Source organism: Schistocerca americana, chromosome 4 (assembly GCF_021461395.2).
Source record: "Schistocerca americana isolate TAMUIC-IGC-003095 chromosome 4, iqSchAmer2.1, whole genome shotgun sequence".
Lineage (NCBI taxonomy): Eukaryota > Metazoa > Arthropoda > Insecta > Orthoptera > Acrididae > Schistocerca > Schistocerca americana.
In genome coordinates this window covers 481,368,359-481,395,879 of record NC_060122.1, presented here as the reverse complement: position 1 = coordinate 481,395,879, position 27,521 = coordinate 481,368,359, and the positions used below count along the sequence as shown (strand labels likewise).

At 39.1% G+C, this 27,521-nt stretch overlaps 1 protein-coding gene across 1 annotated transcript in view; it reads left to right on the top strand.

The window, feature by feature from the left end:
* The window catches only part of LOC124612296, a 45,202-nt gene extending 28,703 nt beyond the window's left edge, over positions 1-16,499 (top strand). Inside the window, exons 2-3 of the mRNA XM_047140407.1 lie at positions 3,963-4,149; positions 16,230-16,499. Coding sequence (XP_046996363.1) covers positions 3,963-4,149; positions 16,230-16,394 — 352 coding nt within the window. The 3' untranslated portion in view covers positions 16,395-16,499. The remainder of the gene's footprint in view (positions 1-3,962; positions 4,150-16,229) is intronic.
* Positions 16,500-27,521: the final 11,022 nt, after the last annotated feature.

Here is a 27,521-nt window from a genome sequence, read left to right as displayed (position 1 = left end):
TACTCTACTGTATCCATTATTGTAAGTTTTATAAAAAATTTATGATTGTAAATAACTAAATATTGGAAAAATGCTGACTTGTTCCATATCCTAGCAACTCTAATGTTGTTGGTATCAAAAGAACTCACAATAAAATTAAATAAACAAAATGTTTACTCTTGTCAAAAAGTATAGATCTGAAGGAATATATTGTATAGAATGTGGGTAGCATGGGAGAAGTAGATTGTCAAGGTGAACAAAAGTCATAAAAACCAAGAAACATTTTGGTTATTATTGCAAATACAGGTTTCAAAGGATCTTCCAGGAAAAATATCATGTATGCGAGTCATATGGAGAACAGGGTGGGCGGTAAGAAGTTAAAAGATGTTAAAAAGAATAGTAATGTTCCTGAGAGACTGCAGAATGTTAGAAAGAGACTGAGTCAGGAATAGACAGCATAAAACTGTCTGCCCTGCTGGATGATCAATTCTCAAGACAGGGTGTCAGAAGTTCTCTTGGCAGGCAGGTGCAGGAGGCAGTCATATTGCCTCCCTCCTGTTCCCCTGTGCTGACTGATTGTTTATTCAAAGTATGCTGGACTAAGCAGCATCTTGGTACAGTTCTGTGCTGCCCTTTAACTTTGGTGTGTCAATTCAGCATGCATACAGAGGCACATGCAACTGACAGAATGACTGGGTTTTGAATACTAGATCTTGGCAACATCGAAAGACAACAAAAATTATTAATTTATTGGGTTCATGTTTTGACTGACAACAGGAGTTGTGTGTACAATTACACAACAGGAGTTGTGTGTACAATTACTGGGCAGTACAATATTGTGTTTTTATACAGCAGCAGGGGCTCGGGGTGTATCAATAATTTTCTTCAAGAAACACTTCTGTGCATAATGAAGATTTTATTTGCTTGATGCTTGTTGCTATGATACCATAAAACACAAATGAGTGGAAACAGTGAAAATATTGAGCTTTGACCATATCCTTGAAGCAGCTGACTCTGTGGTACAAGTATCAAAAGTTGTTTCTCAATCTATTTTGAAAGTAAAGATTGTGCAAAAACAATTACAGTGGCTATCAATAAGTAGTTTCAAATTTTATAAAACCTAGTTGTCATTGTTTTTCATCATTGTCTTTTCTGTTAACCTATACCTGAAATCTTTCTTAGTAAACTGTGTCTGGTAAACATCAGCATATCCAGGAGGTCTTAAAAGTAACATTCACAGAACTTTTAAGACTGGTTTTGAAGTATCCGTTAGTTATAATAATGTGGTTTTGAAGTATCAGTTAGTTATAATAATGTATCATCTGCAAAGAAAGTGAATATGTCTGTCCAGATCAAAATTACAGAATCTCAATTCAGTTGCTCCCAAACACAGTAATGGTGTTTCTCTACTACCATATCTCACGTAGTTTCTATTTATTTATTGTAGCTGTACTTTTTAATAGTTACCAACAGCCTTTATTTATTAAATACCAAATAGCATGTTACAATTGTAATATTTCTCTGCTTCTGTGAATTCAAGTTTATACTGGGTGAAGGAAAAAATGCCTCACTTGGAGGTTGGCATGCGATTCCTCATCCAAAATCGAGGCAAAAATTTATCTAGCAAAATCAGATTGGGTGAATTTTGAAAATGCATGTATGACAATGAGGAGCTGGCAACACTCTCCCATTGTGTAAAGTGTCAGAATGTACAGAGGAATGTGTATCACTCCACACTACCATACCAGCCATTGTAACTCTTGGAGTAGACTGCTGGGACGTCAAACTCACATCCACCATGGAGCTTTGGTATGAATCCTTGACAGGCTCATTTTTTTTTATTTTTTAGAGGTCCATTCCCTAGTTTTCATCATTTATAAGTAGGACATCATTTTGTCACATGGCAGAAGACTACTGCTTGGCAGTGGCATTCATTAAACTACATGCATGTGTCTACTACCACGCAGTGCACAACTATAACTGATCCTGTAAAGTTCATGTAGGTTGGCTTCCTGATGGGGTACAATGCTGCACAGTACCCTCAAAGATGCCATACCAATAAGAATGCATTTCATCACCTAGAGCAATGCCGTCAGGAAATCGGTAATCTTTGTCCACAAGTAATGGACATTGGTCATCCGAGGACTAGATCTACTACATAAACAAAGGTCTTGATTGTTGATACCATTCATCAGTCACCTTAGCAAAGTACCTGTGATATTGCAAGGCAGTTCCAGATACCTCAAAGACTGGTTGTTGAAGTGTTGCATGATGAAGAACTGCATCCGTGTGGTTGCATGTTAACTCAACATCAGTGGCCAAAAGACCACATTCAATGAGTGCAGTTTTGTGATTGGCTTTTGCACCAAGTGGAAGATAATGAACATTTTATAAATAATGTAATATGGGCTGATGAATCTAACTTCACTTGTGAAGGTATTTTCAGCCTCCACAATAGCCATTATTGGTCAGAACACAACCCACATGTAACTCATGAAATGGCTTTCAGGCACACTTTCACATAAACCTGTGGGCTGGAATCATGGGAGGAGTGCTTTTGAGACCTTACCTATTGCCAGACAAGCTGAATACTCCTCTACACCATACGTTTCTTGTCTGATGCATTACAAAATGTTCCATTTGGTATTCAGTGACAGCTAACGTTTCAGCATGATGACGCAGCACCACACTTTGGAATGAATGTGTGTAACTATTTAAATGAAGTGTTTCCAGAGAAAGTGATTGGTCAGGGAGGTCCAGTGTCCTAGCCTCCAAGTTCCCTGGACCTTAATCCATGAGAGATTTATTTGGGGGAACACTTAAGGGAACAAGTTTATAGTACTCCACTCATGGATTTACATGACTTAATAGCTCATGTGCATGGTGTTCCAGCAGTGGTGGATGCAGGTGTGTTGCATGGGGTCCAGCAAAGTATGGTTCAGCAAGTGGTAAAGTGCTTGCTAATGAAGGAGGAGGATATTAGTGTTTAACGTCCCGTCGACAACGAGGTCATTGGAGATGGAGCGCAAGCTCGTGTTAGGGAAGGATGGGGAAGGAAATCGGCCGTGCCCTTTCAGAGGAACCATCCCGGCATTTGCCTGAAGTGATTTAGGGAAATCACGGAAAACCTAAATCAGGATGGCCGGAGACGGGATTGAACCGTCGTCCTCCCACATGCTAATGAAAGATGGTCACTTCTCTAAAGTGAACATTGCTGATACTTGTACATGTCGGCTGTGTGAAGATAAGCCTGAACATCAAATGTACAGAATGGAATTATTGTGCATAGCATATGTGCAACCTAGTGTAGCCTACCTGGTATGTTTTTTGTTCTTCACTGGATACAGATGATGTTACTGTATGCACTATAATTTTCTACTGGCTTTATTTGTGTCATGGATAAAACAAAGTGATCATTTCCATCTATGAGAAGTTCATGTAATGTCTTAATGTTTAAGTAAAGGTAACAGTTACAGAAAGAAATACAAAAGATACCACATTGTGGAGGTGTAAATGGGATACAGTTTGGTGCTTTAACTAAAAAAAATGATGTAAGGTGCAAATGTGACTCGAATACCAGTGAGTCTGCATATTGTTCCCCACTGCACTGCCTCATTTCACTGAGCTAATGGGACAGCTGCAGCACAGTGCATAGTTCATGCCAGCTATTCTTGGCCATGTTACATGCAGTTAACAGTGTTGCCAGAGTCTCATTTTTTAAATTGCAGAACTATTAATCCTATTGGTGGGGCTGGGTTTTGCTAGATATAGTTTGTCTTGAATTGGGATGAGGAATAAAACAAGTGTGGCATTTTTCCTTCACCCCATATATACTTTAATTATTTCTGATGTTAAGTAAAGTAATTCCTTGTGGTTTCATAAAGTTTACTGTATCATTACAAAAACTAAGATTTAATGTTGCCTGATGTTTCAGTGTTTGTGTAATATGGACTGTCACTTATATCGGGAAGTTTTATTTCCAGATCTGGATTTGATCCTCTAACTGTGCTTGCTGGACTTGCTTTCCTTGCTTTCCTGTTGCAAACGCTGTATGCACTGTTGTACAGGACTCCACAGCCTAGTGCCATAACTCCAGTAGCTGTATCCCGTTCAGTGTCTCCAGGAATCTCAGACTTAATGGATAGAGTTTTAAGAGCAATACAAAAGTATGTAAGTATCCTTCATATTCATGTTACTTTTTACATGGCTATAAGATTTTTATATTTATTTGAATAAAATATTGTCTCATTGTAAAAATAGCCAGTCAAGGTAAATAGATTGCACTGAACAGAAATTTGTTATATTTCCTTTCCATTTCAACAGATAGTTCCATTAATAAAACATTATAAGGAGTAGATAAATAAAAAATCTACTCACCGAGTAGCAGCAGAACACACACTTAAAAGAAAGATACAATTAGGCAAGCTTTTGGACCCAGTGACACCTTCTTCAGGCAGAAGGGTTGAAAGGGAAGGAAGTGGGTTAAGGAAAAGGACTGGAAAGGTCTAGGAAGAAAGGGTAGATTCTGGAGAACCGCAGGGATGAGAATGAAAGACTGATTACTGGGGACTGCATCGGAGGAGATTCGAAAACCAGATAGCTTAAAGGTGAAGACAGGGTAATATGAAAGACAGAGATTACTGCTAAAACATCATGTATGAGTTAATAAGAGTGAAAATCTAAGTGCATTGTACATAACAGAGGTGGGAGGGTGGTGGCAAAAAGTAGAGAGCTAAGAAAATGAAAGATGTAGAAAACAAAAGCGGAGATAAGAAAGGAGTAGTTACTGTGAAGAAATGCTGAGATGGAGGAAATTAAAGTTAGGTGGGTGGCAAGAAACAAGGACATATAGCACCTAGTTCCCACCTGCAGAGTTCTGAGACACTGGTGTCTGAGGGATCAACCCAGAGGGTGCGTATGGTGAAACAGGCACCGAGGTCACGATTGACATGGTGTAGAGCATGCTCTGATACAGGATATTGTATGTTGTCAGTATATGCCCTCTGGCTACACCCATTCATCCTAACTAATAATTTGGTGGTAGTCATGCCAATGCAGACTCTTTAAAGCACTACACTAAGGTACAGTGAAGCGACTCTAACAGCCTCTCCTGTACAAATGTCAACCTCACCTACCCGAGTTGCAGCTAAGGATTGCTGCACGGTACACCCTGTTATTGCTAACGAGGCTCTGACGACCGAGTGTTTCCCGGGATAAGGAAACGCCCCCTATCAAGTGCCAACGGTCTCAAAGAGAGCGGATGAGCGGATAGAGGCAGGGCACTCTCTTGTCCTTGGAGTGAGAAATTGCTCCTAAAGGCGGAAGAACTTCACAGTCAACGGCATAGGATGGAGAAGGCAACGGGAAACCACTCCATTAAAGATCACTCAAGATATCCCAAGAATCAGTAGCGCACCATGCCAGAATCTTCTGTTAAACATAAATCCGGAGTAATAGTCCCCCAATCGGATCTCCGGGTGGGGACAATGGAAGGTCAGGCAAAGTTGAAGAATACACTAAAAATAGCAACATGGAATGTAAGAACACTCCTCCAATGCGGGAAATTAGAGAACCTCAAACTAGAGATGGACAGAATGGGAACAGACATAATAGGAATATCTGAGATGCGATGGCCTGAACCAGGAGACTTCAGATCAGGAAATTATCGTATCATTCATACAGGTACTAACCAAGGAACAACTGGAATCGGTGGAGTTGGAATAATTCTAAAAGGAAAACTCGGGAATCTAGTCACAGGATATGTGCAATTTAACTCTAGGATAATACTAGTCAAAATTGGAACCAAACCAAAGAACACGGTAATAGTACAAGTCTATATGCCGACATCGGCAGAAGAAGACGATGTAATAGAAACAGTGTATGAAGACATCAACAAAGTTATAAATTATGTTAAAGGTGAAGAGAACTTAATTATAATGGGAGATTGGAATGCTAGTGTTGGAGAAGAGAAAGTTGACGGAATTGTAGGGAAATATGGTCTAGGAGATAGAAACGAAAGAGGAAGCCGGCTAATTGAATTTTGTGCCAAAAACAAGTTGGTCATAGCGAACTCCCTTTTCAACCACCATAAAAGAAGAAGGTACACGTGGAAAGCCCCAGGAGATACTAGAAGACACCAAATCGACTATATATTAGTAAAATCGCGTTTTAAAAACCAAATCAAGGACTGCAGAAGCTACCCGTCTGCGGATATTAATAGTGATCACAACCTTGTAATGATGAAATGCTTACTCAAACTCAAGCGATTAGAGAGAAAAACGAACAAAGTATGGAACAGAGATAACCTAAAGTCTGAAGAACTAGTGATCCCTTATGCACGGAAAACTGATGAGATGGCATCAAACATTATTCCCGGGAGTACTAACGAGGAGTGGAAACAAATCAAAGAAAGCATACATAAAGCAGCAGAAGAATTTATTGGGAAAGCCAAACCTGTAAACAGGAAAGAGTGGATAACACCTGAAATAATTTGTCTAATGGAAGAAAGAAGACTATACAAAAATGCCTCTGACGAGCAAAGCGAAAACAAATATAGAAAGCTTAGAAACCAAATAAACAGAGAATCTAGGAAAGCAAAAGAAAATTACCTCAACAGCATTTGTAAAGAGGTGGAGGAAAACATGGTTAAAGGAAAAACTGACTTGGCCTACAGAACAATAAAACAAAACTTTGCTAAACGGAAAGTAAAATCTTCAGGAACTATAAAGAACAAAGAGGGCAAGGTACTATTTGGATATGACACGCTGAAGAGATGGCAAGAATACATTGAAGAGCTATATCAAGGAGACCCTCTAACAGATAATATGATAGAATTAAGCGAAGAAGTAGAGAAAGAAGAACTAGGGGACACAATTCTGAAAGATGAATTTGAAAAAGCACTAAAAGAACTACCAGATAAGAAAGCGGCAGGTGTTGATGATATACCTTCTGAACTAATTAAGAAATCAGGAGACAAAATGAAAGCTACATTACTGCAACTCATACAGAAAATATACAAAACAGGTGAAGTTCCTGAAGACTATCAGAAATGCATCATATTCCCCATACCTAAGAAAGCATCTACTATGGACTGTGAAAACCATCGAACACTCAGTCTTCTTTCACACGCATCAAAAATTCTAATAAGAATAATTTTGAAAAGAGTTGAAAACCAATTGAATAGCACTCTAAGTGAAGACCAATTCGGTTTTAGAAGCGGTGTAGGGACGAGGGAAGCAATCTTATCTTTAAGACTAATAATTGAGAAACAAATTTCCAAAAACAAACAAGTATTTATAGCCTTCGTAGACCTCGAAAAGGCATTTGACAATGTTGTATGGCCAGAAATGTTTAGAATTCTGAAGAAGGCTGGTCTGAAATATAATGATAGAAGGATAATCTTTAAAATATACCAAAATGAAACAGCCTTAGTTAAGAAGGAAAACAAAGAAGAAACAGCAAGAATAAGGAAAGGAGTGAGACAGGGATGCCCACTATCTCCAGTAATTTTCAACGCATATATCCAAGAAGCAATAGACAAAATAAGAGAGAATATTGAAGTAGGAATAAAACTTAACGGAATGAAAATAGATATGTTGCGATATGCAGATGATATCGCCATAATTACAGAAAGGAAAGAAGATTTAGAAGCCGCACTCAATGAAATGGAAAACACCTTAAAAGAACAGTATGGAATGAAAATAAATAAGAAAAAGACTAAAGTGATGGTGAGTGGCGCCCTGAACTACAATGAACCCATACGAATAACAATAAAGGGAGAGAAACTAGGGCAGGTTACAGAATTTAACTACTTAGGTAGCAAAATAACAGCAGATGGAAGGAGCAAAAGTGACATTAAAAACAGAATACAACTTGCCAAAATAGCATTCAATGGAAAAAGAAACTTACTGACGAGTAGAAATGTTAGTTTAGACGTAAGAAAGAGAGTCATGAAAACCTATGTGTGGAGTACAGCCCTTTACGGATGTGAAACTTGGACTAGTGGAAAAGAAGAAAAGAGAAGATTAGAGGCATTCGAAATGTGGTGCTACCGGAGAATGGAAAAAATCAGCTGGCGAGACAAGGCTACAAACGAAGATGTCCTCAGAAGAGTGAAAGAAAACAGATCTCTTTGGCGAAATATACAGAAAAGAAGAATAACCTTCATAGGTCACATTTTACGGCATAACAATTTCATTAAGAGAATATTAGAAGGAATCATTGAAGGAAGAACTCGCCGAGGACGACCTAGATTAAGCTACATTCAACAAGTAATAAATGACATCGGGTGCCAGACCTATGCAGATATGAAGAAGAAAGTTGACAAAAGAACGGAATGGCGTGCTGCTGCCAACCAACCTGTGGGTTGATAACCGAAGAAGAAGAAGACCACCATACTTGCCTCAGCTTTCACTGGACATAATTACCCCAGTAGCCTAGTTCAAAAGCAGATTTCCCAGGCCATAACATCCAATCCTGGTACTGCTGATGCCTTTAAAAAAAAAAAAAAAAAAAAAAAAAAAAAAAAAAAAAAAAAAAAAAAGGAGAGAGAGAGAGAGAGAGAGAGAGAGAGAGAGAGAGAAAAAAGAAAACCTTCGGAGAACACCACTGGTCACTCAGTATTATCCTGGTTTGAAATGTATTAATCAACCATTTCAATAAGACCATGACTTCCTAAAATCATGCCCTGATATGAGATCCACTCTGAGATTTTGCTCACCACACCTAGAATAGTTTTTTGTTGCCCTCCTAATTGCCACAATATTCTGGTCAGATCTTATGTTCCTTCTGTACCCATCTCCCTACCCTACATCTCCTAAACCTGTGACTGTCCCCACTGCAAGACTTGCCCTATGCACCCTCCTGCCACCACTTATACCAACACTGTAACAGGCAAAACATATACTACCAACGGGAGAGCTACCTGTGAAACGACACATTATATATCAGCTGTTATGTAAACACTGTTTGGCCTTTTATATCAGCATGATACCACCAAATTATCCGTTAGGATTAATGGGCATAGGCAGAGGGTGTATACTGGCAGCATGCTCTACAAAATGACAATCATGATCTTGGTGCCTGTTTCACCACACTTGCCATTTGGCACTTTAGTTTTCTAGATCTTCTATTTTTTACATATTTTTTTGCCATCCCCTCCCCACCTCTGTTATGTACAATACACTTAGCTTTACACTCTTATTAACTCACACAGGGTGTTTTACCAATAATCTCTGTCTTGCATGTTACCCTGTCTTCACCTTTAAGCTCTCAGGTTTTCAAATCTCCTCCGGTGCAGTCCCCAACAATCAGTCTTTCCTTCTTGTCTTGTCCAGTAAGTCTCCCCTGACCTGCGGTTCTCAGGAAGTTTTCCAAAATCTATGCCTGTTTCTTAGACCTCTCCAGTCCTTTTCCTTCACCCATCTTCCTTCCCCTTCAACCCTTCTGCCTGAAAAAGGAGACACTGGCTCTGAAAGCTAGCCTAATTATAACTTTCTTTTATGTGTGTGTTCTACTGCAGCTTGGTGAGTAGATATTTTATCTATCCAGTTACATTATATTCTCAAAAATTTATTGTTTTCATTTTTATGTTTTAAGGAGCATTCTTTGTCATATAATAATGTGAGGGTGACTCTTGAGTTCTGGCTCCTACCTGCAGTTCTGAACTTTTCTACTGATGGAAATATTACTATTTGCAACTATCAAACTTATCATCATCACCACCACCACCAGCACTATATTTCCAATTCAAAAAGCCACGCGCATTTGCAGATTAGCTTCCTCACTTATTATTGTCCTTCCTGAGCCATTGATTGTTTATCTTATGTCAGATGGCACCTCAAATTATGATAGCACCTTGAATTTTGAGTTATTAAAAAAACAGTCTCGGTTGTGAAAACCAACCAAGACTGTTTTTTCTGAAATAATTCAAAACTAGTTGCTGTAAATCGAAACTGGTTGCTATAGCTCCCTGTCACAATGGAATGGAATATGTTTTTGAATTAGCTGCACACAAAGTCTTCTTCTTGCTCTCTTCCATGGGACATTTAATTCATTCATCATGCTGTTCTATTGATCCCATTAAGAAGTAGAATCTTCAAAGGTGTGTAATGAGGCAAGGTATATATTAACACATTAACAAAAAACGTGCATTAATGGTGCAGTGAGCCTTCAGGTATACAGCCAAGCTGTTGATTCCATTTTATGCACAATATTTCGACGAGCAGTGCAATAGTGTTCTTCAGGTGACAGAGAAGGGTCGTCGAGCAGATGCGCAAAACTATAGACCTATATCTCTTACGTCGATCTCTTGTAGAATTTTAGAACATGTTTTTTGCTCGCGTATCATGTCATTTCTGGAAACCCAGAATCTACTATGTAGGAATCAACATGGATTCTGGAAACAGCGATCGTGTGAGACCCAACTCGCCTTATTTGTTCATGAGACCCAGAAAATATTAGATACAGGCTCCCAGGTAGATGCTATTTTTCTTGACTTCCGGAAGGCGTTCGATACAGTTCCGCACTGTCGCCTGATAAACAAAGTAAGAGCCTACGGAATATCAGACCAGCTGTGTGGCTGGATTGAAGAGTTTTTAGCAAACAGAACACAGCATGTTGTTATCAATGGAGAGACGTCTACAGACGTTAAAGTAACCTCTGGCGTGCCACAGGGGAGTGTTATGGGACCATTGCTTTTCACAATATATATAAATGATCTAGTAGATAGTGTCGGAAGTTCCATGCGGCTTTTCGCGGATGATGCTGTAGTATACAGAGAAGTTGCTGCATTAGAAAATTGTAGCGAAATACAGGAAGATCTGCAGCGGATAGGCACTTGGTGCAGGGAGTGGCAACTGACCCTTAACATAGACAAATGTAATGTATTGCGAATACATAGAAAGAAGGATCCTTTATTGTGTGATTATATGATAGCGGAACAAACACTGGTAGCAGTTACTTCTGTAAAATATCTGGGAGTATGCGTACGGAACGATTTGAAGTGGAATGATCATATAAAACTAATTGTTGGTAAGGCGGGTACCAGGTTGAGATTCATTGGGAGAGTGCTTAGAAAATGTAGTCCATCAACAAAGGAGGTGGCTTACAAAACACTCGTTCGACCTATACTTGAGTATTGCTCATCAGTGTGGGATCCGTACCAGGTCGGGTTGACGGAGGAGATAGAGAAGATCCAAAGAAGAGCGGCGCGTTTCGTCACTGGGTTATTTGGTAACCGTGATAGCGTTACGGAGATGTTTAATAAACTCAAGTGGCAGACTCTGCAAGAGAGGCGCTCTGCATCGCGGTGTAGCTTGCTCGCCAGGTTTCGAGAGGGTGCGTTTCTGGATGAGGTATCGAATATATTGCTTCCCCCTACTTATACTTCCCGAGGAGCTCACGAATGTAAAATTAGAGAGATTAGAGCGCGCACGGAGGCTTTCAGACAGTCGTTCTTCCCGCGAACCATACGCGACTGGAACAGGAAAGGGAGGTAATGACAGTGGCACGTAAAGTGCCCTCCGCCACACACCGTTGGGTGGCTTGCGGAGTATCAATGTAGATGTAGATGTAGATGTTATGCATACTCATTGGAAGGAGTCTAGTCAGGCTATCATGTATTGTAGTTGTTCTGCCACATGTTACAGCTGAGTTGAACTCCCAGCACCTGCTGTGCACTTTGATTCTCAGTTGTTTTTTGGAGCCTTCTCTGTTATTTCATGAAACACACATTGTTTCAATGGTTTTCACCACTGATGAATGAGATATTGAAGAAATCTTTATAAACTGAGTCTGGACCCCCAAGCCTTGTTTAGACTGAAACCTCTATAGTGGGGTAACATTTATAGCAAATTGACATTGCATACATCAAGCTGTTGTGCTATATATTACAAGCCCTGCAGTGTGGGTAGAATACTGTGGCATCTGGTTTGCGACTTAAGGCATCAAAAGCCACTTGGAGAGAGTATCTTTGCTTGGCATTGGCTGAGTAAAGCATGACCATATAATGTAGCAAGAATTTTCCTGGATAGTCATTGCTCAAAATATTCAGACCAGAAGCTCTCTTGTCATTTGTGAAATTTGGGTGCCAGCCACAGCTGAGAGTGGTTGCTTGTGTGCAAGGTCATTGACTGCAATGATTATTAGCTGAGTTGTAGCGAGCTGAAGTGCATTCACTGCCCAAGATAAGTCAAGAAGTTGTTAGGAAGTAACTGTAGCAAACTATAAGTGCATTATTAAAGAGTGTTGGGTGGCAGTGGCCAAAGTGAACAGTTGCATGTCTGCAAGGTCGCAGATGGCAATAATTATTAGCATGAGCTGTAGCAAGCTGAAATGCAGACACCTCTCAGAACATTTATGATTGGTAGTCATTGTTGATAAAGTGTGTTATGAGGCCATAAAGTGATTAATATTATTTTTCAACAGTGTTACATACTGATTAACACAATTAGAGTGCTGTGTACCATTTTGTTAATAGTACTATGTCAGGATGTGCACCACTAAATAAATAGGCTTGCTGTAAATCAAATTGACGTGCCTTTTATTGAAAAGCAGATCCTCATTTTCCTATAATCGCAACAGTTGCCAGAGCACTTCACAAATGAAGCGATGACCGAGTGTAACATTCTGTCGCAAGAAGGATGTTCAACATTAAAAGAAGTCAGTGGAAATTAAGGACTCTGGTGCTTGCCTGATGCTGTACACATCCAAATACAGCCCTCACGTGTATGGGTAGACTGTTACCAACAGCCATTAGGGCATGGCTATTAGAGCTGAGCTGTTGCAACAGTTTATCAGGTTTTCTGATATTTTTATTTGAATAGACTCCTTAATTAAGCTGTCCCAGAAACTTGGCAATTGCACAAAAAAACTAGTCTTGTTGTATTCATTTCGTATTTGAGACAATACTTAGCAAGAGCTGTTTTGTTTGATTATTTAAGTCAGGTATGTGTCTGATGTTCTTGCAGCTCTCCTCAATTATTCTGACAGTTTGCACCTAAGATGACATGCCACATCTGCATGCAATACAGTATGCACACAGCTTTCAGAGATCTAGATTATCTTTAAGATGCCTTCCTGCGTGGGAATCATGAGTTGCGTCAGCATAAAGGTTGTGACTAAGCGACATATGGTAGTTTGAATCAGTACTGGAGGCATGCTCAGCTAGCCAAAGTGATTTAGGCAACCACTCACAATAAGCAGAAATCTGGGTGTAAGACCTGGTCTGGCACAAATTTTCATGTGTCACAAACAGCTGATGTCAAAGAATGTCAATTTATTTCATAAGGCATCCTTAAAATCACAAAATAAACTTTTATCTCTGCTGATGGAAGCAAAATACACAGGATGCTATAACACTGTAGCAGTCTACCATCTTCCCTGATATTGGGCCAGCATAAAACAGATAAGTGACTCTTGGCTAATTTTTTTCTTTCTCAGTGTTAACCTTTTGGTTGCTTCTGACTGCAGTGCCCATTCACTTTGTTCATGTGAGAACCCATTGTTTTCAAACACTATTTGTAGTTGTAATTATATGGCAAGGCTCTTCTTGTCTGGCAGCATTTGAGCTCTATGGACCATTGTCTTTAGTATATAATTTTTTTTTTATTATGGAGGGTTTGGCTCAAGGCCTGGAATAGAGAACAGTATGGGTGGGTTTTCTACACACAGTGTGGCCCATGGATTCAGCTGTTCTTTTCTTAACCAACATGTAGAGAAAAGTTCCATCAAGTATCTAGTTTTAGGATGGATAGGATTTAAATATTCCGGGAAGTTTTCATGTTTTTTTGTTCCCTGTGCGAAAGACTCTTGTCCACAGAGCTCGAATGCTGTCAGAGAAGGAGTGCCTTACTAAAGAGTAATAACACTTGCAAATAGTGTTCCAAAGGAATGGATGCTGAAATTGACAAAATGTGTGTGTCTACAATGCCTGAGAAAGAAGTTGAGACGGAGGAAGAAGAAGAGAAAACAAGAATTGCGTATCTGGCCTAAGACAGCCCAGTATCTAGGAATATCAATATTTTGCTCCCATCAAATGATGCGAGCATCATTCTTTGTAATGTTAAAGAAGATCTAGGTCTCCAAAATACAGATGTGTACCACGTTCCATGCAGGTGTGACACGTGTTACATGAGGCAGACTATTAGAAGAGTTAAGGAATGATACAAGGAACTTCAGTAACACACCTGACTAAAAGAACAAGCACTGCATTGTTTATAATCATAAAATGAAACACAATGAGACCAGTTTTGAGGTGCGAAGGTCCAGTCACTGGGACAGTGCAATAGAGCAGTATATTGAAATAAATGTGTTAGAAAACCTAATAAATTGGGATAGATGTTTCAATTTGAGCAAGGCTTGGGATCCACTCATCATCCAGCTAAGCTTCAAAGTGCTGAGAGAATGTGTGTTTTGGGAATAGCAGTACAGGCTCTGGAAAATAGATATGCATCAAAGGATGTAGAGAGCACAAGGAGTCGAAGTTGACTATAAATAGTGGTGCGACATTAACAATACTTCACAGTCTGGTTGGAGCCCAGGTAGTCAGTGCACATAAAAATACAGCTCGCATCATTTAAAGAAGACACAACTGGGTCGGTCAACAAAGTATTGTGCATAGCTGAAACAACAACTGGGCTGTACACCCAAAAACCTAAGAGATCACAAAAGACAAGAAAATTATAGAAACTTAATCTGTATGTCACATTAACAATAAGCTACCATTATAATGTTCAGTGCTTTTTTTGCTTAGGCCACCAATATGTAATGAAGTAAACTAGAAAGACAGACACTTATTTGGGAAAAGCTGCTGCCTCCCCAGCCACATAACATGACTGCTATTTATCTTTTATTGTTAACTTAATATTTACTTGATTATGTTAGTGTAATTCAAAGAAAAGAGTTATCCGTATCTGTAAATTTTGAGTCCTGTTTACAGAACACTATTACTTGTCATGCAGGTTATCCTGAGCACTACTACTTGGCATGTAGCTAACAACACTTTTAAATTCTTGAACCTAGATAAAATTTATGGATATAGTAGTTAATGGGGTAAATTTTTAATTTTCTTGTGAAAAGGTTAGGATTTTGAATTTTTGAAAGAAAACTCATAAGATCCTGCTACATTGGAACCAAAATTATGCATGTTACATCAAGAAGGATGTAATAAACAGACTAGCTCAGATACTGACTGTTTACAAAGATATCTCAAAAATGGTCTTATCAAGTCAGCACAAGATTTAAATACTGTGCTAGAAACACCATCACGACAAGAAAAATTACTTCTTTTAACAACATAACTATTTTTATAATTTCCTTAGATCTTCTTGTTCTGTTGGCACTATGGCATGATTTTTGGAATGCAGTAACAAAACAATGAGTAACAAAGTGCAAATGGTAACCGTGAGAATTCAGTTGTATGCATTATAGCACTGGTGCTCCTTAAATGTCATCCCTGCCAAATCATATCTGACAGTTTGAAAGTCTGGACCTGCTCTACATTGTAATTATTTTTGGGTGAAAAGGAGCCAGTGCCCTGTGATGGATGTCGTTGCACCTTCAGGAATTTTGAAATTACCAAAATGTGAACAGCGGTCCAATGTCTTTTACTACAGTCTGAGATAGTCACTCAATAACTAGTGTCTTAATTAATAGTGTGAGGTTCACCGTTAGTGTCTTAGTTAATACTGTGAGGTTCACCTTAATGGTGGTGAAGTGGATGTTAACATTATAAGGAAAAGTAGACACACTATCCAACACAGCCAGTTATGTGCATTTGAGGAGGGAAGCATTAAAGTTTAGGCATATTTTCCCTCATCAGAGCACCAGGCTAGAGAATTGGTAAGATGTAGCTCATGAATCTTGTTGTTGCGTCCTTTTTTTTTTTTTTTTTTTTTTTTTTCCCACAAGTGTTACAGTAGGGGCCAGTCAGTTAAATATCTTTTATCACGCCAAGCTAATGTACAAATTGCAGTCTTCATGGAGATTACTTCTGAGTGATAGTTTTCCAAGTTTGAAAGTGTACACTGATGTATACAATTTGATAATTAGTTAAGGAAAATGTAAGTGTAATATAATGCAAAAGTCAAAATTTTTTTTACTTTCACAGAAATGTGAAGGTTATCTTCATGTATTTTTGAGAGGAAGTGATTGAACGATAAACAAGAAAAATAGTTTGAAAATCATATTGTAATTGACTGATGATTTTGCTTTCTAATCACAAATAATTTTCTTTTGTTTCTTTTTTACAGGATGAATTAAACAATCAGCATGAACAAGACAGTTCTTGGTTTTTACCATACTTGAAAGCTGTCTCTGGCTTTATGTCAAATTTATGGTTCTCAGCTCAGAACAAAACCTGTTTTGAAAAGTCTTGTAAATTTCTCAGATATTATAATGAGAAGATGAAACAATAATACTTACAATGAGTATATTGTAATAGATTCTTTGTACTCAGCAGTAATTATGTCTGTAATGGCAAACACATCAAAATGGAATCAATTGTGTTCTGACTTCTGTGCAATCACAGGAGAAAACATGGTAAATAAAATGCCAGAATCCTAGCAACATAAAAAGCATGATATACAGCTAGCAAAAGCCACATAAAGAAGTTATTTATGTGGCTTAAACCAATGCAATGTGAAACAAATTAGCAAATAAAGAGACTTTAATTCACTGAACATAAGTGCTTAATTCAGACACAGACCACCTTATTAAGCAGTGACCAAGAAAAGGTGGGGAGGGGGGGGGGGGGCAGAAATTACTAGGATACAAACTGACTTATTTAACTAACAATATTTTTAAAGAATTTCATGAACAAAGCAATAGTGACAGAGACTAAAAATTTAGAATTAGTAGCATGCTTTGCTGAAAAGTGAGTTGCCATCATGTTTAAAAGAAGTACTGGATAGACCGAATTGAAACCTATTTTTGTTTTATTATCAAACAGTTCTTTCATAGAAGAAAAGAGAAGAGTAAGATCAGTATACATACTCACTGGAAATTCTTGAGTGGTTGAGATGTGGATCAGAATAGAGAGAAGAAAAGTTACAGGAGAATGGGTATAAAAAGGGAGCTGGACATTCATTTGTAAGTTGAAGGATGAAAACAACAAATAATGAAAATGTCAGTATTTGAGATGTAGGAAAGAGAGAAAGCAGAAAATCTAATTTGTTATTCTATATGTTCATTGTTTTCTAGGTCCAGCAAGAGCTTTCAATATAAGAAGTCATTTCCCATTGTTTGTGATCTAGCCTGAGACTTTAAATCACTCATACTGTTAAGATTTTCACACGTTCCTCTAATTCGATCAGGAGCTCTCATTTTTCCTTCCTGGAAGCACTCTGGTTATGGAGTGTGTACATGTATCATACAACAAATCAAAAAGAGTTATTACTTTCTTATGATTCATACATGCTGTCAATGACAGCGAAATAGCTAGGTTTGTGCTGTGACCTAGGTCACAAAATTGGAAATGGCACGCGACTTCCCAGACAGTGCATCTATCCCCAGAGTGGCAGAAGAACGCAGAAGCTGGCATAGTGACTGATCTGCCTGCAGTGGTGGCGATGGGGCTCATCGTTAGGTGAGTCGGGAAAGGAGAGCACCACTTCCAAGTCCATAGGCTCTGCAGAGGGAGTCAAGGGAGTCATCATCACTAGTGCCCTATTCCACAGGCAAAAGTAAGAAGGTGGAGGGTATAGCAGTGGGTGTGCATATTGTCATGATTGGAAGCTTCCTACGTGCTGGCATGGAGACGGTGGTGTCACGCTGGCACCCCCACAGGTGAAAGTAAGAAGGTGGAGGATGCGGTGGGATCAACAGTGGGTGTGCACATAGCCGTAACCGGAAGCTTTTTACTGGGAAAACATCATATCTGAACCTGTCGCCCTGATGGTGTGGAGATGGTGGCATCATGAGTCCAACAGATGCAGACAAAATTGATTGGAATAACAGGTCAGCTGCTCCTGACTGACATCAACCATGAACAAATTCTGATCTTTGTGGCCAACTGCTATGTCTGGCAGCTCCTTGTGGTGCTGGCTGAAAGACCAGGCCAAAATGGCAGTCCTGAGAGGAAAGTGTGGTAGGCTGCAACAGTGTGGGGTGTCTGACTGGGTGTGCTACTGATCCAAAAGACCCTGCAGCTGGTGCCGATGCAAATGTTCCACCAAGCTTCACCCATTACCTGGCTTTGCCCAGTTTTGGTGAGGAAATCAGGCAGTACATATTGTAGGACAAAACATACACTGACTTATTCATTTGTATCTTGAATATTCACACGAAGCACTCTACCTCAGAGTTATAAGCTGAGTGAAATGAGGAGGTAATCAGTTGCTGGATACTGTTGTGAATGCAAGTATCTTCAAACTCCTGTGGCACAAATTACTGACCATTATCAAATATGACAAAATGGGACAAGGGAAAGGGGAGCCCTAAAACAGCAGAAATGAGTGAAAATGCACAAATAGCAACTGTTGACATACAGGAAATTGGACAATGCATCCATTACCAAAAATCACATACTTCCCAAAAAGGGTCCTACAAAGTCGATGTGCACCCCGTCCTAAGGGTGCTCCGGGACTGGCCAAGGGGAATACTGATATGGCAGTACAGACTGGTTCTGTGCACAGGCCACGCAAACCCCCACAAGATGTTCAATATCGTGATTGATCGCTGGCCAGTAGACATGGTACTGTGCTAAAGCCTTTATATGAGATATAGCTTAGGGCGACTCATGCAACAGCTGGAGTATCCAAGGATGCAACACTAAAGAATGACCTGTGTGGCAAGCTAGAAGAACCCCTGGAACATCTTGAGGTGTCCTATAACAGGGAAATCATATGCCACACTGACTTCCTTCCTCAAGGAGTGCACTAAGGCCATCCCGTTGGACTGCTGAAAAGATTTACCAAAAAGATGGGTCAGCAGCTTTGGCATCCACAACCTCTAGTGCTGTCAAAGAAAAATTGAGCAATGTTTGCTGCAAGGTATCATCAAAGCAAAAAAAGAGAGCCTCCTGTCTGTCAAACTGCAGATATGGCCCCTCTGGCAGTTATAATATGCATCTGCATTAGTCTATTGAGCAGTGAACCAGTAAGGAATGTCACAGCTATAATTACTGAGAAAGAGAGTCTGTCTCTGAAATAAGTTGGCAGTCCTGTCTGGTAGTTTTGAATTAGGGCTAAGTAAACTAACAGCTTTTGGACAATGATGAGTAGGAACTTCACTTCATACAAAAAAAGAAATGTTTTAATGCCAAAAATTATAGCCAGTGCATCCTTTTCCATCTGTGAATAATCATGTTGCACCACTGAAAGCATCACTGCTTGGCACCATCTGGACTCTAATGCAACAAGACCACACCTAAGTCAAAGTGGGATGTATTGTCAGCAAGTGTTAATCGTTTACCTGACATGAAAGAAGCCAAACGAGGGTGGAGCACAAACACTACTCGAGGGACTGAAGGTTCTGTTGATAATCTGCAGACCACAAAAATTTGATGTCCTTTTGGCAAAGCCAGTTAAGAGGATTGCAGATGTGTTTGGTCCGGGGGATGAACTTAGCATAAAGAGAAATCTTGCCCAGAAAGGACTGGAACTCCTGTAGGTTCTTTGCCACTGGCAGACTGACCATGGCTTTGACGTGCTTATCTATAGGGATGAGGCCATATTTGCTAAGTACGTGACCCAAAACAATGCACCTTTGGCAGAAAAAATACATTTTTCTGATTTGCAATGCAGATTCGTGTCCAGAAGGCATTGTAAAAGCACCTGCAGATTTCCTAACGTTCCTCTCACCTGGAGCTCTTGACCCAGATGGCATCAAGGTAGCTGATGCAACAGGGAATATCCTGAACCAACTGCTCCAAATATCATTGATAAATTCCTGGTACAGACAGAATGCCAAGGGGGCAAGCAATTAAATTGGTAAAGCCCAAAGGGGTGTTGAGCACTAAGAAACCCTGAGAAATGGTATCCAATGGCAAATGCAAGTATGTATCACACAAGTCAATGCATGAAAAATACTGGCTGCCTGCCAACTTTGCCAACAATTCCTCTGGCTGCAGAATTGGATATGATTCTGTGGCACGTTATGCATTGACTCTTTCTTTCTAGCTGCTGAATCACAGCCAGAGATGACTCACTGACTCAACAAAATAGGAGAAATAATGCTGAGGTTCTGCCACTGCTGCAACTCAATCTTGATACTGTCACACATGGTGAAGGGAATGGGACAGAGGCAAGAAAATAATTTAGGTACTGCTGATGGCTTAAGGGAAAGGTGTGGTATTCTCAAACAGAGACCAAGTCTTGAAAGAGGATCAAGTAAGACATAAAATTTACTTTTTCCATTATCTGGAAACCAAACATGAAAAAAACATATAACCCAAAAATATTACATGCCAGTGGTGAATTAATCATGAATAACATCCACATTCTTATAAGATGCTTGTCCCATCAGAGGAATACACTGTTTACTATAAACCAAACTTGATGTAGTGGCCATTGGAATGCAGGACAGCTCATGAACTTCAAAATGTTTTAGTTAATGAGGCTGGCTTGTGCTTCTGCATCTACCTGAAATCAACTGATTGCCCATCCACGACCATTGTTAGCAGAATATGCTGGGGCAATGCTTGTGGGTCATTAGAGATGGCTTCCAAATCCAGGAAAAACAGTGGAGGTTGTGACAGCCATCATGTGATTCACTGACTTAAACAAACTAGTGCCAAATGGCCTACTTTTGGCATACACCACACATGGCATCTATGTATGGGCAATCCTATCTAAACTTACCCATTGAGCAAAAACAGATGCAGAAGGAGAGTGAAGCCTGGAAAATGTTGCGAGTGAGGATCATGACTCTTTGACTTACTTACTTACTTACTTACTTGTACCCACTAGGCATATTGTGGGCAAAGGTAAGGAATGCCATGACACCACTGCACTGGAATTGTTAAAAATATCATAATATGACATCTCAACAGAAGGTATAGTTGGCATAATTGCCTGGGCAATCACACGGCTCAATAGTGCTGTTTATCACACTTATCTAACTTCACCAACTGCCAATTGGCAGAAAGAGTATCCCTTACCTCCACTGTAAGTTCATGTCATCCAGCAATTTAGGCAACTTTGGTTAAGGACCAGTCAGACCAGGCCAGTACCCTAATTTGGACATGCGGGTCAGGCATTAACTGGACAGTCATGTCCATAATCAGTGAGTCCGCATATGAGACAGCACACTGAGAACACTCAAACCGGTATTTGTGTGAGAGACCTTGCATGTCTGTGATTCAGGATGTATATGACTGCCAGTTAAACTGTGTAAGTGTCACCACCACATGGGTCTGATGTCCAAAAGCAAAGCAATTGGCAGATTTCCTCAAAGTTAAGTTTCTTGGGCTCAGTGGAGAGCTTCAAATTTTGCGTGAATTTGTACAATCAGATGCTGCTGGATAATAACAAGATGGTCTCATCTGTTGGATCAAAGATACACCTTACCTGGCAGAACAGCAAGAACCAGTGCAGGTAATTCTCCCTTCTTTCCGTAGACTTGTGGAAGCCAGCAAACAGCATAGGGGAACAAATCCACATTATGTTCTGTCATCTTCTTCTGCTGCAGCTTTTGTTGCTGCTCCTGGAGGCACAACTGCTCCTGCCAGCATTACAAAAAAGCTGGGACCACGGTGGCCACAAATTAACACCATGGAAAAAATAGCATTGCACATGTAAGAAAGTCTTATGTTGCCACTTTTGTATTTGCACAGGGCATGACAATGCCACAACTGTCATTATTGACATGAATGTGACTATACTAGCTGATGACTCGCCTGCAAAGCCAGCAGGTTGAACCCAGAAAAGGGAATGAAACTGGAAGTGTGAGTCAATCTAAGAGTCCAAACACTGTGTAACATGGAGAAAAACACAAAAAATGACCACGGAGTATGGTAGCGCTGTGGTTAGCACACTGGCATTCAGGAGGAGTATGGTTCAATCCCATGTCTGGCCATCCTGATTTAGGCTTTCCATGATTTCCCGAAATTGCTTAAGGCAAATGCCGGAATGGTTCCTTTAAAAGGGTATGGCCTCTTTACTTCTCCATCCTTCCCTAATCTGAGCTTGTGCTCTGTCTCTAATGACCTCATTCTCAATAGGATGTTAAACATGAATCTCTTCCTACAAAACATGACCAGCCTGAGCAACTCAACACATAAGCACCTGGACACAGGCAAGGCCAGATTCAAGATAGTTGAAATCAAGGTAAGAAGTGACAGGTTGGTCACCACTGACAGGTAGAAAGGAAGAGAAGATTATTGTCTAGTAACATACAATTTCAAGCCATTGAATTAACTGCGGGACTTTCATCAAAAGACAAATATTGGTTTATGTATTTATTAAAAGATGTCATTAATATAATATACTGTGCTGGATACATAACTGATACAAAGCAAATAATTTTTTTAAAAAAATAATATTCAGCTGAATAGTAAAATTTTTGTGCCAGTTTGCATATAAAATATTTTTCAGTTATTGTAAACATGTGTCAATGATTCTGCTCATTCAATGCTTCACACAAGCCATCTGTGACAGCTTACTGCACTTCTTTGTCACAAGACCCATCCAGCTCATCTGCATCCATATCATTGTCCACTGGTGTGGATACTAAACTTTTTATTTTATTGACTGCTGTTTACAGTTACAGCTGGGCCAGATTGCTAATGTTACTACAACCAGAGACTCATTTTCCTGTCCATCTTCACTTTCTTTTCTGTATAATCTGAGTTTCTCTTGTATTTCTTCACCATTTCTTGCTCCCACTCCATTTGAAGGTGCTCTTGATTTGATGGACTCATAGTCACTCCTCCTGTTCTTCACAATATTGTGTAAGTGTTTCCTGTTTTCATCTGTAACTATTATGTTTTCATTCCTTCTTGCTTGATTTCAGTTCCATCATTTCAGCATGTAATTTCTTTTGGTTTTCTTATATTACTTTGATGTCCACATAATTTCTGAGCTGTTCCTGACATTGCTTCTTTTAGAACATTGCATTTTTCTTTAATACATCTTAGTTACTCTTTTGGCAACAACCTGTAAATCTAGTCTCTGATTACTCTGCCAATTTGATTCAGAAGGTTGCCTTGCTTTTATTTATTGTATTCTGTGATTACATATTTTCTAAGGTTTACACATTGCAATATCTGCAACACCTAGGTGTTCGCTTGGCATTATGTTGATGGTTTTTCAAACTTCTAGGTTGGTTAGGATTTTGTCAGTGACTGTTCTACTTTAATCATCAAAAGTGTAGTGTGTGACTATGTATAAGTCTTTTCCATTCAAACAACTGTTCTCTAACAGGAGCTAATTTCTCATACAGGAATCTAAAAGTTGAACCCCTTCCACATTTTTTCAGTAAAGCCCATGAGGCCCCAATGTAGACTCATATCCTATTCTTTGTGTTCCAAACTGAGTCTTTAAATCACTTGTAATGATAAGATTTTCACATGTTCATCCAAACTCTCGTTTTCATTCTTTGGAGCATCCTTATTATGGAGTGTGTACTTGTATCACTCAATATTTGTTCCCATTCCAATTTACTGGTTAATTATGCTGCCACTGACAAACTAAAAATCACTGCAAACACTGTGTCTTAAATCCCATTCCATTTTTATGCTGAATCATTTTCAGAACAATGTAGGCTGTAGTCAAGGCAAAAGTTCCTAATTCCATTTTCATCCACTTTGTCTCACTAATTCCTATGAAAAGAATTTTATTTATTTTCTTTAGGTCAGTTGGTTCTGTGATTTTGTTTATCAGTGACAGAATGTTTAGCGTCCCAGTTCTGTGAAAGAACTGTGGTTTTTGCAACAAGTCGATCTTTCAGAGGTAAGATGCCGTTTGCACGTGGCTGAAGTAGTTACCTGGAGATTTTTTCTTCTTAGGCATAGGTATTTTTTCTCAAAATCTTGCTCGAATATTTGCTATCACACAGGGAACTTCACAATGGAGTTTTATTGTAAGATGAACCAAAGGGGGTAGCTGCACTGTGATCAGTCACAATTCCAGGTCAGGCAAAGTTGCCAAGAGCAAGTAAATATTCTGATGCTTTGAAAGTCAACATTCAGTGAGAAACTGAAGCCAACTTTGTAGACCAAGAGAAATCTAGAAACACAGCAGAGTTAATGTAGTAAAACTGATGGCACATGGCTGGAAGCTTCATAAATGAGATACTGACTGTGCACTGCTGCATTACACGTTTTATTGTGCATAGTGGGCCAAACGGACAGCCCACTGAACTTTCCTACAGTGGTGGCCTATGCCATTGCTAGATGCACCAGCCAAATGTGTTAACCTGTTAATACAAGCTGTGACAACCATACTGGTCTCACCTTCCACTTGCAACTTGAATGATTCCCCAAATAAGGCAGGTGCTGATAGGTGTGAATATTACATTTCAATAAGTCATGGTTGCTAAATTCTGACACAAACTATTTACAAAAGAATGGAAAAACTGGTAGAAGCCAACCTCAGGAAAGATCAGTTTGGGATCAACAAAAATACAGAAACATCCAAGGCAATGCTAACCCTACGTCATGCTGTAGAAGATAGCCCAAAGAAAGGCACCCTATTTTTATAGCATTTGTAGATTTAGAGAGAGCTTTGGACAACATTGTCTGGAATCCACTCTCCAAAAGTATGAAGGCAACAAGTATAAAAATACCAAGAACAAAAGGTTGTCTGCAACTTGTATGGAAACTGGGCTGCAGGACACAAAGAGAAGGCAGTAGTTCCGAATGCAGTGAGACAAGGTTGTAACCTATCCCTGATGTTATTCAATCTATACATTAAGCAAGCCATGAGTTACTAAGAATAATTTCTGAATTCTTTTAGACAGATATGACATCCATTGGTTAGCTATACCTTCAATATCATACAACTTCAACTTATCTATGAGAATACTGTAATTCACTCAGTCAAATACCTTAGAAAGAGCGCAGACAATACCAACTGATACCATTTTATTATTTAATGCTTGTGAAAACTGGTGAATGAACAAGTAAATGGCATTCACAATAGAGCAACCCTTCTGGGACCCAATCTGTGATTTTTTGAGGATGTTATTGTTGCTAAAGTGTGATACTATTGTAGAATACATCACATTCTCAAAAATTTTGGAATATGATGTCAGGAGTGAAACAGGTCAGTACTTACTGACATCTCTCTTATCACCTTCCTTAAAGAGGGGTTTAACGATGGCATATTTATTTATTTATTTATTTATTTATTTATTTATTGTTCCGTGGGACCACATTTAGGAGAAGTCTCCATGGTCATGGAACGAGTCAATACATGAAATTATAACACGATTGTAGAAACAGATAAAATGAAATATAAGAAACATATTCAGGCGACAAGTCGTTAGTTTAAATAAAGAAAATCAAAAATGTACACTGGAATTTGCTTAATTTTGTATCTCTTCCAGGAGCTCCTCGACAGAATAGAAGGAGTGAACCATGAGGAAACTCTTCAGTTTAGACTTAAAAGTGTTTGGGCTACTGCTAAGATTTTTGAGTTCTTGTGGTAGCTTATTGAAAATGGATGCAGCAGAATACTGCACTCCTTTCTGCACAAGAGTCAAGGAAGTGCATTCCACATGCAGATTTGATTTCTGCCGAGTATTAACTGAGTGAAAGCTGCTAACTCTTGGGAATAAGCTAATATTGCTAACAACAAACGACATTAAAGAAAATACATACTGTGAGGGCAATGTCAAAATTCCCAGACTATTGAATAGGGGTCGACAAGAGGTTTTCGAACTTACACCATACATAGCTCGAACAGCCCGTTTTTGAGCCAAAAATACCCTTTTTGAATCAGAAGAATTACCCCAAAAAATAATACCATATGACATAAGCGTATGAAAATATGCGAAGTATACTACTTTTCGTGTTGAAATGTCACTTATTTCAGATACTGTTCTAATGGTAAATAAAGCGGCATTTACTTTCTGAACAAGATCCTGAACATGGGCTTTCCACAACAGCTTACTATCTATCTGTACGCCTAGGAACTTGAACTGTTCCGTCTCGCTTATAACATGCCCATCCTGTCTGATTAAAATGTCAGTTCTTGTTGAATTGTGGGTTAGAAACTGTAAAAACTGAGTCTTACTGTGATTTAGCATCAAATTATTTTCCACAAGCCACGAACTTATATCATGAACTACATTATTTGATAATGTTTCAATATTACACACAAGATCCTTCACTACCAAGGTGGTGTCATCAGCAAACAGAAATATTTTTGAATCACCTGTAATACTAGAAGGCATATCATTTACATAAATAAGGAACAGCAGTGGCCCCAGCACCGACCCTTGGGGAACGCCCCATTTAACAGTGCCCCATTGGGACTGAACATCATTACCACTCTCAATATTGCGGAGGATTACCTTCTGCTTTCTGTTCTTAAAGTAGGAGGCGAACCAATTGTAAGCTACTCCCCTTACTCCATAATGTTCCAACTTCTGCAGTAATATTTTGTGGTCAACACAGTCAAAAGCCTTCGTTAAATCAAAGAAAACACCTAACGTTCGCAACCTTTTATTTAATCCGTCCAAAACCTCACAGAGAAAAGAGACTATAGCATTTTCAGTTGTTAAACCATTTCTAAAACCAAACTGTACATTTGACAGCAAATTATGTGAATTTAAATGCTGCAGTAACCTTGTATATACAACCCTCTCAATAACTTTAGCAAACACTGATGGCATAGAAATAGGTCTATAATTGTCAACATTATCCCTGTCTCCCTTTTTATAAAGTGGCTTCACTACCGAGTACTTTAATCGGTCAGGAAACCGACCACTCCTAAAGGAAAAGTTACAGATATGGCTAAGTACTGAGCTAACATACGTGGAACAATACTTCAGTATTCTGCTAGATACCCCGTCATATCCATGAGAGTTCTTGGTCTTTAGTGATTTAATTATTAACTCAATCTCCCTCTTGTCAGTATCATGGAGGAGCATTTCAGGTAACAGTCTCGGAACACTTTTTTCTAAGAGCGCTATATGATTCCCTGTTGGGACTAGGTTTCTATTTAGTTCACCTGCTATATTCAGAAAGTGATTATTAAGTACTGTACATATATGCGAAAAAACACCTTGACTTAGTGATGCATTACATATTTTAGGTAAGATTGGGCTTATTACATGAAAACAAATCTTTGGCACTCTATTGGAAACACCATCAAAACTAGGCAAACTTTTGTTTTTGAGAGAATGTATGACTGTCTTAAGCTCAGAAGGGGAATTTTATGAGAGTTATTTTTCAGCTTCCTGTTGCAATTTTTCTCTTCATCTGTTTGTTCCTATGCTTTTTACTATATCTAAGAATTGATTATTAAATACATTTGCTACCAGTGACTCATCATTTATAGCCCTTCCATCCAATTCAGTAGTGATGTTTTTTTATTCTGTGGTTGGTTGTCCTGATCTTGTTTTGCTACATTCTATATAGCGTTAAGTCTATTGTCAGA